The sequence below is a fragment of the Miniopterus schreibersii genome (genome assembly GCF_964146895.1).
Source record: "Miniopterus schreibersii genome assembly, chromosome: 2".
Lineage (NCBI taxonomy): Eukaryota > Metazoa > Chordata > Mammalia > Chiroptera > Miniopteridae > Miniopterus > Miniopterus schreibersii.
In genome coordinates, this window is record NC_138102.1 from 80,852,904 (window position 1) to 80,871,496 (window position 18,593).

The 18,593-nt window shown below is 34.7% G+C and overlaps 1 protein-coding gene across 7 annotated transcripts in view; it reads right to left on the reverse strand.

Annotated features, from left to right (window-relative positions):
* Window positions 1-18,593, reverse strand: part of ZC3H13 (zinc finger CCCH-type containing 13) — an 84,486-nt gene that overhangs the window by 56,212 nt on the left and 9,681 nt on the right. For all 7 annotated transcript variants that reach the window (XM_081130783.1, XM_081130780.1, XM_081130784.1 and 4 more), the window contains 2 exons: window positions 18,434-18,545; window positions 5,211-5,319 (listed from right to left, as the gene is read on the reverse strand). In XM_081130783.1, the coding sequence (XP_080986909.1) occupies window positions 5,211-5,319; window positions 18,434-18,545 (221 nt within the window). The remainder of the gene's footprint in view (window positions 1-5,210; window positions 5,320-18,433; window positions 18,546-18,593) is intronic.

The following is an 18,593-nucleotide window of genomic DNA, read 5'->3' on the forward strand; positions in this document are numbered from 1 at the left end:
GAAACATCAATGATGAGTCATTGATCGGCTGCCTCCTGCACGACTCCAGCTGGGGATCGAGCCCGCAACCCGGGCATGTGCCCTGACTGGGAATCGAACCCCGATCGCCTGGATCCTAGGTCGATGATCAACCGCTGAGCCACGCCTGGCTGGGCTCCATCCCTTTACCTTCAACCTGTGTCTACCGATCTGAAGTCAGTCTCTTATAGACAGCCCATGTATGAGTGGTGTTTTTTCTATTCAGCTACCCTATGCCTTTTGATTTGAGCACTTACTCCATTTACATTTAAAATGATTATTTCCCGGCTGGTGGCATTTTAATTATGATGTGTCTTGATATGGGCCTCTTCTGAGTTCACCTTCTTTGGGATTATTGGACTGGTATGTATGTTTCTTTTGCTAGGTTAGGGAAATTTTTAGTCATTATTTCTTCAAACAGGTTCTTTATTCCTTGATCTCTCTCTTCTTCTGGGACCCCTGTGATGTGAATGTTGTTATGCGTGATGTTGTCCAAGAGGTCCTTTAAACTCTCCTTATTTTTTAAAATTCTTTTTGCTTTTTGCTGTTCTAATTGGGTGTTTTCTGCTACCTTGTCTTCCAAATCGCTGATTCAATCCTCTGCCTCATTTCATCTACTGGATTCCTTCTAGTGTATTCTTCAATTCAGTTATTGTATTTTTCATTTCTGACTGATTATTTTTTACGGTTTCTATGTCCTCCTTTTTGTTTTAATCCTCACCCTAGGATATTTTTTCCATTGCTTTTCAGAGAGTGTGGAAGAGAGACCGATGTGAGAGAGACACACCGACTGGTTGCCTCCCCCAGGCTCCCCAACCAGGGCTGGGGATCAGGCCTGCAATGGAGGTAGGTGCCCTTGGCCCAAATCAAACCCAGGACTCTTCAGTCTGAGGGCCGATGCTCTAACCACTGAGCCAAACCAGCCAGTGCTCTATGTCCTTTTCAACTATCTCTGTTTAAGTTCTCACTGAGATAATCCATTCTTCCCCTAATATCCTTGAGCAGCCTTATAACTATTGTTTTTAACTCTACACCTGATATTTTGGTTGCTTTCATTTCATATAATTATTTTTCTGAGGATTTCTCTTGTTCTTTCATTGGGGCATATTTCTTTGTCTCCTCATTTTAGCTGCCTCTCTGTGTTTGCTTCTATGTATTAGGTAGATCTGTATTATGTCTCCCAGTCTTGGCAGGGTCATCTTATGCAATAGGTGACCCATAGGCCCAGTGGCACAGTCTCCCTGATTACCTGAGCCAGGGTTTCAGGAGTATCCCTTGTGTGAGTTGTAATGTGCCCTCCTACTGTAGTTGAATCTTGATGGCTGTTGGTACATCAGGGGATAGGGATGACCCTCAGGCTAACTGGTTGTGAGGACTAGCCATGACCACAGAGTACAAGCTAATATCTGGTGGCTATCCCCATGGAACAGGATTCACCCAGGGGGGCTCTGGTGCCTGCCAAGACCACCCATTGTGTGTGCTGGTTCTGGGGCCCCTTGGGTGGGTCTCTGGTACAGGCCACGGTCAGTTGTTCCCTATGACCACCTAGGGCTACTTGGTAGGACATACAAAGCAATCTGTGGTTGGCAGCTGCTTTGTGCTGGGCCTGAAGGGGCATGGGAGAGGCCACACTGCCAACCGAGTATGTGAGTTGGGTGATGCAGAGTCTCTGAAAGTCAACAGAGTGGGGTGAGTGGTGTTCACCAGGTTAATGCAGCTACAGATTTGGCACCAGTCCCAACTCTGGGGCCACTCAGCAAGAGGGACACGGCACATGACGTCAGTTGCTGCCTGCCTGGCACCTGTGTACCTTCAAAAGTTTTTAAGCTGATCACCTGATCAAGTCTGGCCGCCCACTGCTGAAAGAGCCTCCAGTAGTGCATGTATGGATATCAGCTGAGATATCCCTCCCAACTCTCAACCACTACCTGTGGGTGTGGGGTCAACCTGTTTTGCATCTCTGCCCTTACTACCCAGAAGCCTCTTGACATGGCTTCTTCTTTATAACTTTAAAGGACCACTGTTCAACTACTCTTCAGATGGTTCTCCAGACTGACTGTTCTATAATTTAGCTGTAATGCTAATGTGGTTATAAGAATAGGCAAACACAGCATTTACCTCCTCTGCCTTCTTGACTGGACATTAAAAAGATTTGGAAAACATGTAAAACATGCTACCACCTCAAAGTTTTTATTTTTGTTTTGAAAAGCAGTTATTTTCCATATAATTTTATGTTGGGTTAATTACTGTCATTGTAAAACGAATTAACGAATAAATATTTTTAAAATTTCTCAGATTCAAATTCTAATATGGTAATTATTGAAACAGATAATCTAGAAAGACAAAAGCTCTTCCTTAAAAACAATATAAAGTGTTCTGAGACCAAAAAATTTTTAGATATACTAGTACAGACCAAGTTCTTCTACATTTAGCCAAAACTGCTATTCACTCTGAAAATGCAGAAGGTAAGTCCATAAAACCAGTTCAGTTGTCACTATCTGGGAATAGAGGTAACTGTCTAAATCCATGCTTCAGTATTTAAAAGATACACGATTTCTAAAACCTGCCAGTTTCAATCCAGAGAAAACATACATAACCATGTAACTACTTTGTAAGTGAAACTACTATAAAAGACATTTACTCATCTTTTAAAAGAATTGGACACATAAAAGGTTCTTGTAAGAAAATGACTTTAGTATTTTTTTACATGATAGCCTAGAATAAAGCACTGACAATCAACAGTTAAGGAAGAGACAGACTATAAGGAGTCTATATAAAACCAAAGGGACTGAACAGGGAGATAGAAAACCTGAAGAGTGATAGATGGAAGCCAAGGGGAAAAGTATTTCAAAAAGACAGAGGTTCTTGAATGTGTCATGTGCTGCAGAAAGGTTATAGAAGATGGAGACAAGAATGTCCCCATTTATTTAGCAAAGAGAGGTTTATTAGGGACCTTGAAGAACAGTTTTAGTGAAGACATGGGTCAGAAGACTGAACAAGTATGCAGTAAAAAAAGTAGAGAGAGTAAGGTATTTTAGTTGCAAAGTAGGACAAGCAGGGTGATGGCTAAAAGTAACATGGGGAGAAGAAAAAATGTGTCAAGGTGGATGTTAAAGATATAAAAGAGAAAGCTCAATAAACAAACAGGATTGCAAAGGTGGAAGGAAATCAGATCCAGAAAACGGGAATATAACCTTATACAGTAGGAGGGAGGCCTCTCACACAGAACAAAAGGGAAATAAAAAAGTTTAGATGTAAATAAAAAACTAATTTGTAAGAGTATAGTGGCAAGAAGTTGAAGGAGCTTGAGGAAGAAGAAACTTGTATCACCCCTGTGTAGTAAATAGCAAGCAGGACAAATAAAGGGATTAGAGATTTAAGGAGAGGTTTTGAAACAGCTACAATGAAAACATGGGGGAAATGATTTAGGCTTTTCTGAACCTTTTAAATTTTCAACAAAATGCATGCATTATTGTAATAGAAACAGATACATTTTTATTTTTAAAGATAGGAAGTTTCCAATAAATTTCAGAATTTTTAAAAATCCAAAAACAAAAGAAAAAGAATGTTGGGTATGTTAAGAGTTAATTCCTTAGTATTCAAGAAAAATTAGCTATCCAATCTTAAAGAGTCAAGGTTTGTAATATTTTATTTCAATATATTCACTAATTGATCAACCACAATGGAACATTACAGCTGCCTTTACAACTGTAGGGTGTCCCCCAAAATGTATACACACACTTTGAATAATTACAAAGGCAGTGTTTATTAAAATACATTTTATTTTCAAAATTGAGCTATCAGCTGTTAAAGTGTGTATACAATTTTTAGGGGGGGGGGCAGCCTGTATTTTGTAAGAGGTATTAGATTGGCTTATGAAATCCCAATGAACTAATCATAGAAGAGTTTCCTATTTGTTCTTAGAAGCAACTCTTCAACAGACAATGCTGTCCAAAGGCTGAATAAATTTCCTTAAAAAGTACTGATGTTCAAATTACTGTAGAGGCATTTAGGGTACAATTCAAATACTAGTCTTTATAAGTTTTCAGAGAGTGTTAATTATAGGAGTAACTATTGTACGCTTGCAGATTCTTGGCTTTCACAAGTAATCAACTTACCTACGGTAGCTCAAAAATAGCCAAAGAAAAATACGTAACCAAATGGGTATGGCTTTGTTCCAAAACAGTTTTATTTGCAGAAAGAGGTGGCTGGCCCACAACCTATAATTTTGTAACTCCTGGCCTAAGTTTTCAGCTTACTGCTGAGAAGTTGCTTAAAGTTCTTAAATACTTTAGTTATGTCATGTGTAACAGAAGGAGTAAAATTATTGAATTAATGAGGTAATTATATAAATTATATTAAAATGCCCAGCACACCCAACACATTCAACAAATGAGTTCCCTTTCTCTGTATCTGGTAGTGTGAGGCAATTGTCCTCAACTTTCAGAAGGTCATAGAAGTGAAGAACATTCATGGTATAGAAAATAAATCCTTATTTGTTAATGACTAAAAGATGATTTTACTAATTTTTCATGAACAAATTCCAGGTCTCAATTATTATAGGATTTGGATCTCTTTTGAAAGATGAAAGTCAACAATTCTATGGAAATAATTTTCCCAGGTCCTTAAAATTTTTAAATCTTTTAATATTTTATGAAAAACAATAAGCATAAATTTAGATTTAATTTCTTAACCCCAATGTTGAGGAACTGAAAATTTATAAATATAATAAAATTCCAAAGGACTGCCCAGCCAGCCAGGCGTGGCTTAGCGGTTGAACATCCTATGATCTAGGAGGTCGAGTTTCGATTCCCAGTCAGGGAATACGCTCACGTTGTGTGCTCTATCCCCAGTAGGGGGCGTGCAGGAAGTAGCCAATCAATGACTCTCATCACTGATGTTTCTCTCTCTCTCTCCCCCTCCCTTCCTCTCTCTGAAATCAATTAAGACATATTTAGAAAAAAAAAAAAAAAAAAAATCCCAAAGGACTGTGATGGTGCACAATAAAGTTCTAGGAAGTAAAAAAAGGATGGGGAAGTTGAAAATTGCAGTGTAAACAGCTTTTTCTGCCTTTGTTCTGCCATTATATGCCATTTTCTACCAATAGGGAGATCACAGTTGAAAAGTGTTTTGAAGCCAAAAAGTGAATAATCAATAAATTCACTATATAAACAAAGATTTTGGAAACTCACCATCTCTATTAGTTTCCCATTCTACATTTTCTTCTTCACTTTCTGGGGTTCTCTCCTTGGTGATTTTTATGTCTTCCTTTTCCCTATGTCTCCCCCTTGAAGATTCTTTCTAAAAAAAAAAAAAAATACATATAAGTTACTATATTTTTAAAAAATTGTATGAGATAGTTACTGTAATACAAGATATTTCTAACTTCATTCATCTTTGTTTCAACAAAGAATCAGTTTTACAAATAATCACTCATCCATCAAGTAGAGGAAGTGAAAAGTTCTAGCGTAGCACCACAATGAAAAGACATAGAATATTTCACTGAAGAACAGCAACGTGGCAAATATATATTTTAAATATGTCTTTATTCATTTCAGAGAGAAGGAGGGAGAGGGAAAGACAGAGAAACATCAACAATGAGAGAGTCATCGATCAGCTGCCTCCTGCATGCCACCTACCAGGGATCGAACCTGAAACCCGAGCATGTGCCTTGACTGGAGACAGCCTCAATCTCCTGGATCACATGGAGCATGTGCCTTGACCGGGGATTGAACCTCAATCTCCTGGAGCCACGCTGGCTGGGCAAACATGCTAATCTTTTTGCAGCGAAACATGAATTCACCAATTGGATAAAAACTATAATTAGTTTTATGCCAATTAAGATCAGTTTTTGCTGCTAAATAAGTCTATGCCTAACTTAGGAAAAATGTTTGCTTTTAAAACTTTTTTACATTTCAGAAATATAATAAATGATTGTGGAGTTTTACTTTAAATTACTTTCATTTTATTTCTACTTTATATTAGATTCATATTTATTTCTTAAGTATTATATGTATGGGCAGACTATATACATTATAAATTTTATTTTTAGATAGTAAGGAGGCATCATCAAGAATTTGCTCTCAAAAGAAGTGCTGAGGCCAAAAGAGTTGAAAACCAATATAATAATTGTATCAACAACTAGAATAAAATGTTAGGGGTCTTTGAAATTAATATAATCCAACCTCATACCTCATGTAGAAAATTGTTTGTTAAATACTGTATAATTATAGAAGTCCTCATTAGAGTAATTTTAGGAAAAAATTTATTTGCAGTCTCCACTGATTGCTCTTCACTACTGCACCCCTTTACTTACATTTCCAGACAGTTCTAATTATTAGAAAACTCTTTCTTACACTGATCACAACTTTCTTGTACCTCTCCAGAATTTCTACTGATTGGAATTAGTTCTGAGAACTGAAATGCGGAAAAACAAATCTAATTCTTCCTCTAAAGGAGAGTCATTGAAATATCTGAATGCTGTAACCAAATCATTTCAATATCTTCTTATACCAAGCCAAAGTATATGGAAATATCTTCTTATACCAGGCCAATGTGTAAGGAAATACCCTACACATTGATCACACAGTAACATTTCATGATTTTCACATCCCTCATCACTCCTGTCACCTTCTCTGGGCATGCTAATTTTCCAGTGTGCGTCAATAAAATGTGATAGCTAAAATTAATCTAGTCTTGCCAAAGCAGCATATAGCATGTAGCTTCTACATCTTCTGCTATAGAATTGAAATTATACTTGTATTAATGTAGTCTAACTTATTTTTTGAAGGCAGGAGTTTTGGTGGAGTTTAAACAAGAAATTACAACCTATACACTATGTAAATTCAAACTACAATCTCACATAAAACGAAGCCTAGAAACAGGATAAACTTCAGGGCTGGGTGATTTAACACCTTGAAGTCATTAGAGACCAAAATTTCTTACTGTTTTTTCCTATCCCGCAGCTCTGCTATTCCTAGTGTTGACTTCACATTAAGGTATATTTCTTTTACCATAATAACAAGCAATCTAGGTTTCCCCAGGGTGCTTCTCACCTACTATGACATAAGAATTCTTTCCTTCTGGACACATCTGAATCAATAATTGATATCAAGATAATGGCCATGGGCTTGGTTGCTAAATCAACTGAATTAGCAAAGAGAATGGGATTATTATGACTAAATTACACTAATCAGGGCCCAGGTGTTAACCTTGGGTCAATTCCCAAAACCATAATGCAGGTACAAAAAGAAAAGGTGATGGAATAGATTTGGGGGAGTGTAAAGCAACTTACACTACATCTTTGATACTATACTTCACCTTCTGAAAGTACAATGCTACATTTTTTACAACTGCATAGGCAATAACAGACTGTTCCAACCTAGTAAACATTTCCTCGGATCACCTTTATATCTTCCTGATATATAAACACCGCCCCCCCCCCCACATACCCTTTTAGACATTCTCAATTTAGTGAAAGTCTCCTAGTAGTCACCACTTTGATTTTATCTGAAAACCTCTTTATTATATCTTCTTTAAAAAATTACTATGGGTTGGTAGATTTATCTCAGCACTTTGAGAATATCATTCCACTATATTTTGGCTTCCATGTCATTCTGTTATTCTGCTTGGCCTTTGTAGGAGGATTTGACTTTTTTTCTTGGGGTGTTTCTAGTTTTGCAGTTTCAATATAATACGCTACTTGATATGTATTGTGCTTTCTGTATCTGTAGATCTCATGAATTATGAAAAATTCTTTGCCACTACTTCTTTCAATGTTGTCATTCTCACATTCATATTTTTCTGGGATTCCAAGTAGATGTACATTAGATTTCCTAAGGATTTCCCCCACATTTCTGAACCTCTTCAATCTTCTCTATAACCCTGTATTTATGTGCAGCATTCTGGATAAATTCTTCAGCTCCATATTTCAGTTCACCAATTCTCTCCTCCGTAAGGCTTAGTCTCTACCAGCTTTAATACTCATAAAAGTCTCAAGGCCACCACCAGCTTTCATATTTGCTGCTCAATCCTTGGTTTCAATTGTTTTTTTTCTTGTTTTTGCTGCTCTTTCATGTTGAGAAAGCAGCAATGCATTAAAAATATGCTTGCTGTCTCTTATCCACGATCCGGTTTTATTGTAATGGGAGGAGCCTCAAGGTATATAGCCGATAATAATGATTAAAGAGGAACTTAAGCCTTACACTTCTAGAAATCATATCAAACTTTGCCTATTGTTTATAGTTAACTAGCTATCCTTGTGTTTATCCAAAACTATTGTCAGGTCATGCCACCCTAAGCTATATTAGTACAATTGACATTTTGTAACTAAAATCAAGTCTATGTTTCTTAATTTCTCTTTCTGAAAGTTCATTATTGGTGTACAAAAATGCAATCAATTTCAGAATATTAATTTTGTATCCTGTTACTTTACTGAGTTTATCACTTCTAATAATTTTATGTGTGTGTGGAATCTCTGGGGTTCTCTATAGAATCATGTCATCTGTAAATAAGGACAATTTTACTTACTTTCCAATTTGGACACCTTTATTTCTTTTTATTGTCTGATTGCTATGGCTAAGACTTGTTGAATAAAAGTGGTGAAAGTGCACATCCCTGTCTTGTTCCTATCTTAAGTAAAATGCTTTTAGCTTTTCCCCTTTGAGGATGATGTTAACTGTGGCTTGTCATATATGGCCTTTATTATGTTGAGGTATAATTACTCTATTCCCATTTATTGTTTTTATCAAAAATGGATGTTAAATTTTGTCAAATGCTTTTTTTGAATCTATCGATATAATCATATGGCTTTTATCCATTTTATGTGATGTATAACATCAACTGACTTGTGGATACTGAACCAACTTTGCATCCCAGGAATAAATCCCACTTAACCATGGTGTATGATCTTTTTAATGTACTTCTGAATTTGGTGTGCTAGTATTTTGTTGTGGATTTTTCCATCTACGTTCACAATGGATATTGGCCTCTAATTTTCTTTTTTTTTTGTAATTTTTTGGTCTGGTTTTGAAGTCAGAGTTATTAATGCTGGCTGTCCTCATAAAATGAGCTTGGAAGCCTTCCCTCTGCTTGAATTTTCTGGAATACTTTGAGAAGGATAAATGTTAATTCTTTGAATGTTTGGTAAAATTCACCTGTAAAGCCATCTGGTCCAGGACTTTTGTTTGTTGGGAGTTATGGATTACTAATTTGATTTCATTAGATGTCAGTCTGTTCATATTTCCTGTTTCTTCTTGATTCAGTCTTGAAAGATTGTATGTTTCTAAAAATTTCTCCATTTCTTCTAGATTGTCCAATTTGTTGGAATATAATTGTTCACAATATTTCCTTATAATCATTTGTATTCCTGTGGTGCCAGTTATCATTTCTACTCTTTCATTTGATTTTATTTATTTGGGTCCTCTCTCTTTTTTCTTAATGAGTCTAGTTAAAGGTTTATTAATTTTATTTTTTTAAAAAAAGCACTTGTATCTTTTTTTAGACTCCATTTAGTTTATTTTCGTTCTGACCTTTATCATTTCCTTCTTTCTACTCACTTTGGGCTTTGTTGTCGTCCCCCCCCCCCCGCCCAGGGCTATTAGGTATGTTAGAATGTTGATTTGAGATGTTTCTTGAGGTAGGCCTGTATTGCTTTTACTTTCCTTCTTAGAATTGCTGTGGCTGTGTCCCAAAAATTTTGGGTCATTCTATTTTCATTTTTATGTGTCTCGGTATCTTTTGATTTCTTCCTTGATTTTGTTGTTAACCCATTCATTGCTTAGTAGAATGTTATTTAACCCTATGTTTGCATGTTTTTCAGTTTCTTCTTGTAAATGACTTCTAGTTTCATATCATTGTTGTTGGAAAAGATACTTGATTTCAATCTTCTTAAAGTTATTGAGACTTGTTTTGTGGACTAACATGTGGTCTAGCCTGGAAAATGTTCATGTGCACTTGAAAAGAATGTATCTTCTGCTGCTTTGGGGTGAAATGCTCTAAAATATCAATTAAATTCATTTGGTATAATGTGTCATTTAAGGCTGTTTCCTTGATTTTCTGTCTGGATGATCTATCCATTGATGTCAATGGGTGTTCAAGTCTCCTACAATAACTGTATTACTGTCAATCTCTTCCTTTATATACATCAATACTTACTTTATATATTTAGATGCTGCTATGTTGGGTGCAATAACATTTACAAAGGTTATTCCTCTTGTCGAAATGATTGCTTTATCATTATTTAGTGTTTCTTTGTCTCTTGTTATAGTCTTTGTTTTAAAGCTTATATATAAGCATTGCTATCCTAGCTTTTATCATTTCCATTTGAATGAAATATCTTTTTCCATCCTTATGCTTTCAGTCTGTGTGTCTTTCCATCTGAAATGGGTCTCTTGTAGACAGCACATGTATGGGTCTAATTTTCTTATCCATTCAGCAACCCTATGTCTTTTAATTGCAGCATTTAATCCATTTACACTTAAGGTAATTATTAATAGGTATGTAGTTATTGTCATTTTATTATTGATATTTATGATCTTCCCCCCTTCTTAAAGAAGAACCTTTAACATTTCTTGGAATACTGGTTTGGTGATGATGAACTTTTAGCTTTATATATTCTGGGATAAAATTAAATTTAATGTTAATCCAAATTTTTCTTTTCTGTCATTTATCATCACATTTTATACCACAACTACTGACAATGGAAAAACCCATTATTAATTTAAAAGATTATGGTTCTCACCTTAATGTTTTTAAACCTTTTCAATTGGACACTTCTGATCGAGACTAAAAACTTTAACGAAAACAATGACTCATTGTTTTTTGGCCTGGATATTATCTCAAGGACTTAGCTCAGTCTATAGCTTTTAGAATAGATATAATCTGACATTTAAATATTTTTAAATTATTCACAGATGTGCAATTTCAGATCCTCTCAATATTATAGAAACAAAGACAATAAAGAAATGTTGGTCTATACTTTGGAAACTATAGTTTATTTTCTTTATACTATACTGAAGAGAAATTCCATAATAGGGTTATCAGAGACTTTCTTTCATATATTGGCCACAAAAATTATACTAGGTTGTCTCAGAATAAGCAGAGCCACAAGTAAACAAGATTATAAATTCCGAAAATATTCAACAGATCACAAAAATCAAGTATTCTCAAAACACTACATTAAAAAAAATTACATCAAAGAGAGAACAGTTATTAATATCTCTATCTATGCACCCAATAATACAGTAGTAAAGAACAGAAACCACAGAGATAGGGAGAGAACTAGACAGAAACACTCTACTAGTAAGATACTTTAAAAAGACATCTTCAGCCCTGGCCAGGTGGCTCAGGTGGTTGGAGCATCATCCCATACATCAAAGGTGGGTTAGATTCCTGGTCAGGACACATACCTGAGTTGTGGGTTTGATCTCTGGTCGGGGCACATACGGGAGGCAACAGATTGATGTTTCCTTCTCACATTGATGTTTTTCTCTCTCTCCCCTTTCCCTTCTCTCTAAAATCAGTAACTTGTGTGGCAAAAGTAAGTATACAGTTGTGAGTACATGAAACACAGTTTATTGTATTATTTATTAATTACTGTATTATTTTCCATACAAACAACTATAAACCTACTTTTGCCAGAACCTGTATGTACATGTATATATATATGTATGTGTGTGTATATATATCTCCTTGGATGAAGATTAAAAAAAAAAAAAGACAGACCACATTCTAGAACACACTTATAAAAAAACATAAGTCAGACACTGTCTCCCCTGAGACCACAATGGAATTAAACTAGAACTAGTAACACAAGATAGCTGGGAAATTTCAAAACATCTGAAGATTAAACACACTTCTAATTAACACATGAGTCAAAGAAATTTCAAGGGAAATGTTTAAATATTTCATACTACATGAAAATGAAACAAAACTTATCAAAATTTGTGGAAAGCAGTGCTTAGAAATTTATAGCAGTAAATGCACATAATAGAACAGAAGATCTAAAATCAATAACCTAAGCTTCCACCGTAAAAAACTGAAAAAAATAAGAGCAAACTAAATCTAAAGTAAGCAGAAGAAATCAGGAAATCAACAGAGAAAAATCAATAAAGCCAAAAGCTGGTTCTTTAAAAAAGATCAATAAAATCAATAAGCCTACACCCAGGCTAAGAAAAATGAGAGAAAGATAAATTATCAATATTAGAAACAAACCAGAAGACATCACTACAGAACCCAAGAACATTAAAAGAATACTATGCCCACAAATTTGATAACCTAGATCATCAATTTTCAACTGGTGTGCTGTAAGAATTTTTAAAACATGCAATAACTGACTATTTAATCAGGGGCACTGACATCTTTCCCCTTAGGTTGTCAAATTAAAAAATGACAACCAACATAACAATAGCCATCCAGTGTGAATGCCCAGTCTTGAGCCATAAATATATGTCATACAATAGCGCTACATCTTATTGGTCCTGTGGCATAATAAGGTTGCTTCTGATTAACTCTTGGTACCAGAAATCCTTATATACAAGAATAGGCACATCATTTTTTTAAAAAGTCATTTTGGAGCAAAAAGGTAGGTAATTACTACTATCTTTTCTAAATCAATCAAAAGTGAATCTATTTTTTGGTCAGATCAGCAAAAAAATATATTCTTTGGTGTGCGGCAGAATTTTAGCAATTAGTTTGTGAGCCATGAGATGAAAAAGACTGAAAATCGCTGACTTAGATGAAATGGACTAATTCCTTGAAAGACACAATCTGCCAAAATTCACACATGAAGAACAGGCCTATAACTACTAAAAAAATTCAGACAATAATTAATAACCTTTCAAAATATAAAACACCAGCCCCAGGTGGGTTCACATGTGAATTCTATCAAACGTTTAAGAAAGAAATTATGTCAATTCTCTACACTCTCTTAAATAGATCCAGAGTGGAGGTAAGGGTAAATACAAGTCTAAATAGTCTCCATCTGAAGATACATCATAATGTCGAGGTGGGGCAGGAAATAGAAGCAAATGACAAAAATGACTATGAAAAATAGTGGGCAAGGGAAAGGAAGCATCCATCTGAAGTCTCAGAAGAAAAATCTCTGAAAATGACTTTTATAGGAACCAGATAAGAGCATTAAAATGATAGGTTAAGAAAAAAATATTTTTAAAAACATTACACATATCAGTGTAATGTTTTAATTTTACATGAGAGAGCAGATTAACAAAAATGATTCAATTTTTTAAGAATAAGGATCATGAAAAGTGGTGGTAATGACTAATGCCACTGAACTATACACCTAAAATGTTTAAAATGATAAATTTTATATATTTCACAATTTTAAAAATTAAAATTAAATAAAGATCAATACACATAGATAAACTTAAGACTATTGCCCAGCCGCTCTGAGCTAAGATTTAGGCTTGCAAAGGGATGCTCAGGCCGTGTCTTTAAATCCTAAACTAGATATCCTCCAACAATAATGAATTATTTAATCCTGTTCTTGAATGCAGCCACAAAGCTTTTCCTAAGAGACAGAGGTCTTCTAGAGCACATGCATGCCCCAATCACCATCAAATACTGAATATTCCTCCATCTGACTCTATAATCAGAGATCTAATTTTGCTTTCAAAGATATTTGATCATTGTGCTCAAATTACATAAAAGAACAAGTCTCTGATATAGAAGAAAACACAATTAAATTACTGCATTTGAAAAGTTCTACAGACTGGTTGAAGTATCTAGTACCATAAAATGTAATATATAATTCCATAAATGTTTCAAAATAGCATATTAGAGTCAGTACAAGTACTGTAAACAGTGCCAAAAATTAGTAGTCCATGATATGAGCCTAGTATACAAAAGGGACTACAAACCAACTCTCCTCATTAAATCCTATTGACTCTACCTCAGATTAGCCTCTGATTATGTTAAATTCAGTTCCATTGTCTTAAGTCTGGTTCAAACACCCAGACCAGTCCTTTCCAATACAAATATAATGCAAACCACATGTGCACTTTTAAGATTTTCTTGTTGCCACATTTGAAAGAAAAAACAGGTAAAATTAAAATTTTGATAGTTTATTTAACCCAATATATCCAAAATATTGTCAATATCACATATAATAAACATAAAAATTTATTGAGACTTTTGACTTTCTTTTTCTCATACTAAGTCTTTGAAATTCAGGATGCATTTTACACTTACAGCACATCTCAATTCAGACTAGCTACATGTCAAGTGTTCACTAACCGCTCTGGACAGTGCAGACCTGAGACCACCAGGAGTTCTCAATACTGGCTGCATTATCAGAATCACTTTTCATTTATTTGGTAAATGAACTTACTAGTTCCAGGGTCTGGAAGTGAATTGGTGAAGATAGATATCTTCAGCCCTTAACTCATATTCACATGTTATAATTCCTATACTCTGAGCAAACAGCTTCACAGTAGTTCTTTAAACAAAGTAGGTTCTCAAACACAGTAATCCTTTAAAACTCCTATTTTTATCGTGTTTGTTTCTTCCTCTTCCTGGACTCATCCCTTCCCTCCTTCATCCCATTTATCCTTCACACCCAGTGCAAAATGTCATTCCCCTCTGTAAAGTGCTCTCTGGTTCCCAATTATTCATTCTCTTCAATTGTTCATCTCTCTCTGACATACCATCACACTCTACAGAATTACAATTTATTTATTTCTCCACAAGATCAGGGGTTATCAACCTTATAACTCAGATACATTGGATTTGAGGTCAGTGGCAGAGAAGCGGTAGGATTACATTTAGTTTGGGGAAAATCACACACATACTATCTATGCTCTACTATCTATGCTATAGTTGCCCCTACCTAAACTAAATCTAATTTTCCCATAGAAATTCATTACATGAAGATCAAGAGTCACATACTGCAGTAGAAATGTATCGCAGAAATGATAAGTAGCTATCCTGTTATCACTCAAAATAATGAAGAGCCTAGTACACTAGCTTACTGACAATCTTTTTTTAAGCTTGGAGAGCAAATTCCCTAAAACCTAACCATTGTTGAATCTTGTGACTCTATGCCTTAGGTGTGTATGAAGCTCGGTGCCTTTGAGGGCTTTCTCATCTAGGGAAAGCAAAAATCAGGCTTTAAACTTAATAAAATGCCAGCTTTGCTGATATACTAAATATATAAACCTTTATGATGCTAAACATATAAAACTTTATGATCAACAGCACACTTAAGCTTAGATACCCGTTAAGTACCTAAATCTCCACTGCTGGTGTTCACCTCCTATTTATATTAGAGAGAAAAGTCTAAGACCTATTCGAATACCAGTTTATACCATTTATTGAACAGTCAATACAGGTCAGTCATGTTACTTGTTTTACACTTATTTTTTCACAGCAACACATTGATATAGCTACCAACTGCATTTGACAGATAAAGAAACTAAAATGGAGTTAAATAATTCCTAAAGTAATGTATTCAGAATATAAATTCGAGATGTTTGTTCTTTACATTAACTATAGTCCATGCGTAGTGTGCTGAACCAGTTTATACTGACTCATAAGGGCCAACTGTTAAATTTTTAAGAACTGTGAAAATCATTGTTAAACAAAACTATAATTAAAAATTAAATTATATAAACAATTAAATAGTATCACAAAGGTAATAATTACTCAAAACTCACTTCCTAAATATTTTAGCACATTTTACTCTAGTGGTTAATTACATTTATTATATATACATATATATGTATGTATGTAATGTACATTCATGTGTGTGAGAATACTATACAAGTGTACAAAACAGTATCTCTTCACAACTCTATATTCAGGGACAATACTTTGGTAGCTTGAAACTGACCATGATAGGAGTATTTACACCAAAGAAACTGGCAAATCCTACAAAGCATGGCTTTTTCTTTTTTCCCTGAGTGGCTGTTAAACATTTACTTGCAAGTGGCAAAGTCCATTCATTATTCTGAATCAAGAGGTTACTTCAAAATGCAATACACATGCGCAGCCCCTAATCAGAAAATCTAATTCAGTAGATCAGGAGTAGAATAGCTACATGTGTATTTTGAAAAAGACCATCTCTCCTCCAAAAGAACTTTGATACACACCTCTAGCTAAGAACTACTATTTGAGATTTCTAAAATAGTATTATGTACCTACCATATTAGCTGTTAAAAAGGAACATAGAGAAAACTGCATTACTTTTAGGTCCCCAAAAATAAGTCCTTACAAACTATAGCGTAAAACTGTGACACAGCTTTTTTTAATCACGGATCAAAAAATAGCCATAGGAAAGCTTCTGTATGTCTTAAATTATTAAAGAGGTTGCAGCTTATACTATTCAATAACTTTCATACAAAGACTAAAATGAGACAACTAGGTATCCATATGTAAAAAATGAGGTTGGACCCTTACCTAACATAAAAATTAACTCAAAATAGATCACAGATTCAAATGTAAGACCTAAAGCTCTAATATTCTTTGAAGAAAACACAGGCATAAATATTTGTGACCCTGAATTAGACAATGGTTTCTTAAATATGACACTCAAAGCACAAGAAACAACAAACATTTAAATAAATTGGATTTCATCAAATTAAAAACATTTGTTCTTTAAAAGATACCATCAAGAACATGAAGACAACCCATAGTATGAAAGAAATTTTTGCAAATCATATATATGATAAGAAACTTGTATCTAAAATAAAGAACTGTTATAAATCAGCAATAAAGAGACAATACAATAAAAAAAAATGGGTAAAGGATCTAAATAGACATTTCTCCAAACAAGATATGCAAATGGCCAATAAGCACATGAAAAGATGATCAATGTTATTTTAGCCATCATGGAAATGCAAATTAAAACTACAATGAGATTAGCCCTTCACACTCATTTAGGATGGCTATAATCAAAAACTCAGATAATAACAACTATTGGCAAGGATGTAGAGAATTAGAAACCTCATACACTGCTGGCAAGAGTGTAAAATGATGCAGCTGCTTTGGAAAACATTCTAGCAGTTCCTCCAAAGGTTAAACATAAAGGTTAAAAAAGGTTAAACCATGACTCAGCAGTTCTCCTAGATATAAACCCAAGAGAAATAAAAAATATGTCCACACAAAACTTGTATAATGAATGTTCATAACAGCATCACTCATAGGAATCAGAAAGTGGAAACAACCCAAATGATCATCAACTCATGAATGAACAAACAAAATGTGATGTATCAATACAATGGAATATTATTTGGCAACAACAAAGAATAAAATACAAATACACCCTATAATATTTTATGAACCTTGAAAACACTATGCTAAGTGAAAGAAGCTAGTCACAAAAAAATACACCATATTGTATGGCTGCATTTATATGAAATAGGCAAATCTACAGTGACAGTTATGTTAAAAGTGATTGCCTAGGGCTTCAGGTCAGTTGGAGGGATAAGGAGATGACTGCTAAAGGGTATGGAGTTTCTTTTGGAGGTCATGAAAATGTTCTAAAATTGACTGTGGTGATGGTCACATGACTGTGAATATATGAAAAATTACCAAAATGTATACTTTAAATGGGTGAATTGTACAGTATGTAAATTATATCTTAATAAATCTGTTACAATTAATTTCTTGAAAAAATATCTCCAGAAAAAGACTTCCATTCCTGACAAACACCTGTGTTCTATTCAATAAACTACATCATAAATTGTGTTTCTCTTTTGGCTTAACTGCCACAAAATCACTAAATTTTGTGGTCACATGAGCTTCTCTTTACCTAAGTTTTCTAGTTCAGTTTCTGTCACTATCATGCCCTGCTTCCATTGTTTTAATTTAAAAGTACTCTATTTTAAGACACTTCAGTCATTCTCGGAAGCAGGCAGGATATGATGGCTGGCTGAACTACGAAAACTTAAGAATATGTTTAGATATTCACGATGTCCACCAAGGTAAAGAAACCTTAAGAAGTTCAGCTTGAGCTCTACCAACGAATTTCCTTCATCTTAACTACCACCAAGAAGTGAAACAATCAGAATTATGAGTTTTGCCACAGGACTTTTCCCCTCTACATTACATTATCTAAATAGAACATTATAATGCAATATCACACATTTGCCACACAAGATAATATTTAAAATGGAACATAAGCCCAGCTGGCATGGCTCTGTGGTTGAGCATTGACCTATCAAGGTTCGATTCAGGTCAGGGCACATGCCCGGGCTTGTGGGCTCGATCCCCAACAGGGGGCGTGCAGGAGGCATCTGATCAATGACTGTCTCATCATTGATGCTTCTATTTTTCTTCCTCTCACTGAAATCAGTAAAGTCATATTCAAAATATAATAAAAAAATAAAAGAAATTAAATGAAACATAAATAAAACGTCTCTACTGAAATTTAACTTTACTTTGGGAAATTCATTCCTACCCTAACAGGTGAGGAGGAATCCTCTGTATTTCGTTTCTGGGACTCAGTGTCTACATCTTGGCGCTTGTTCTTCATTCTTTCTCTAAGATCCCCCGTAGGTCTTTCTGGTGACCTTTGAAAACAAAACAAAACAAAACCCAAAACAAAACAGCAAAAATCT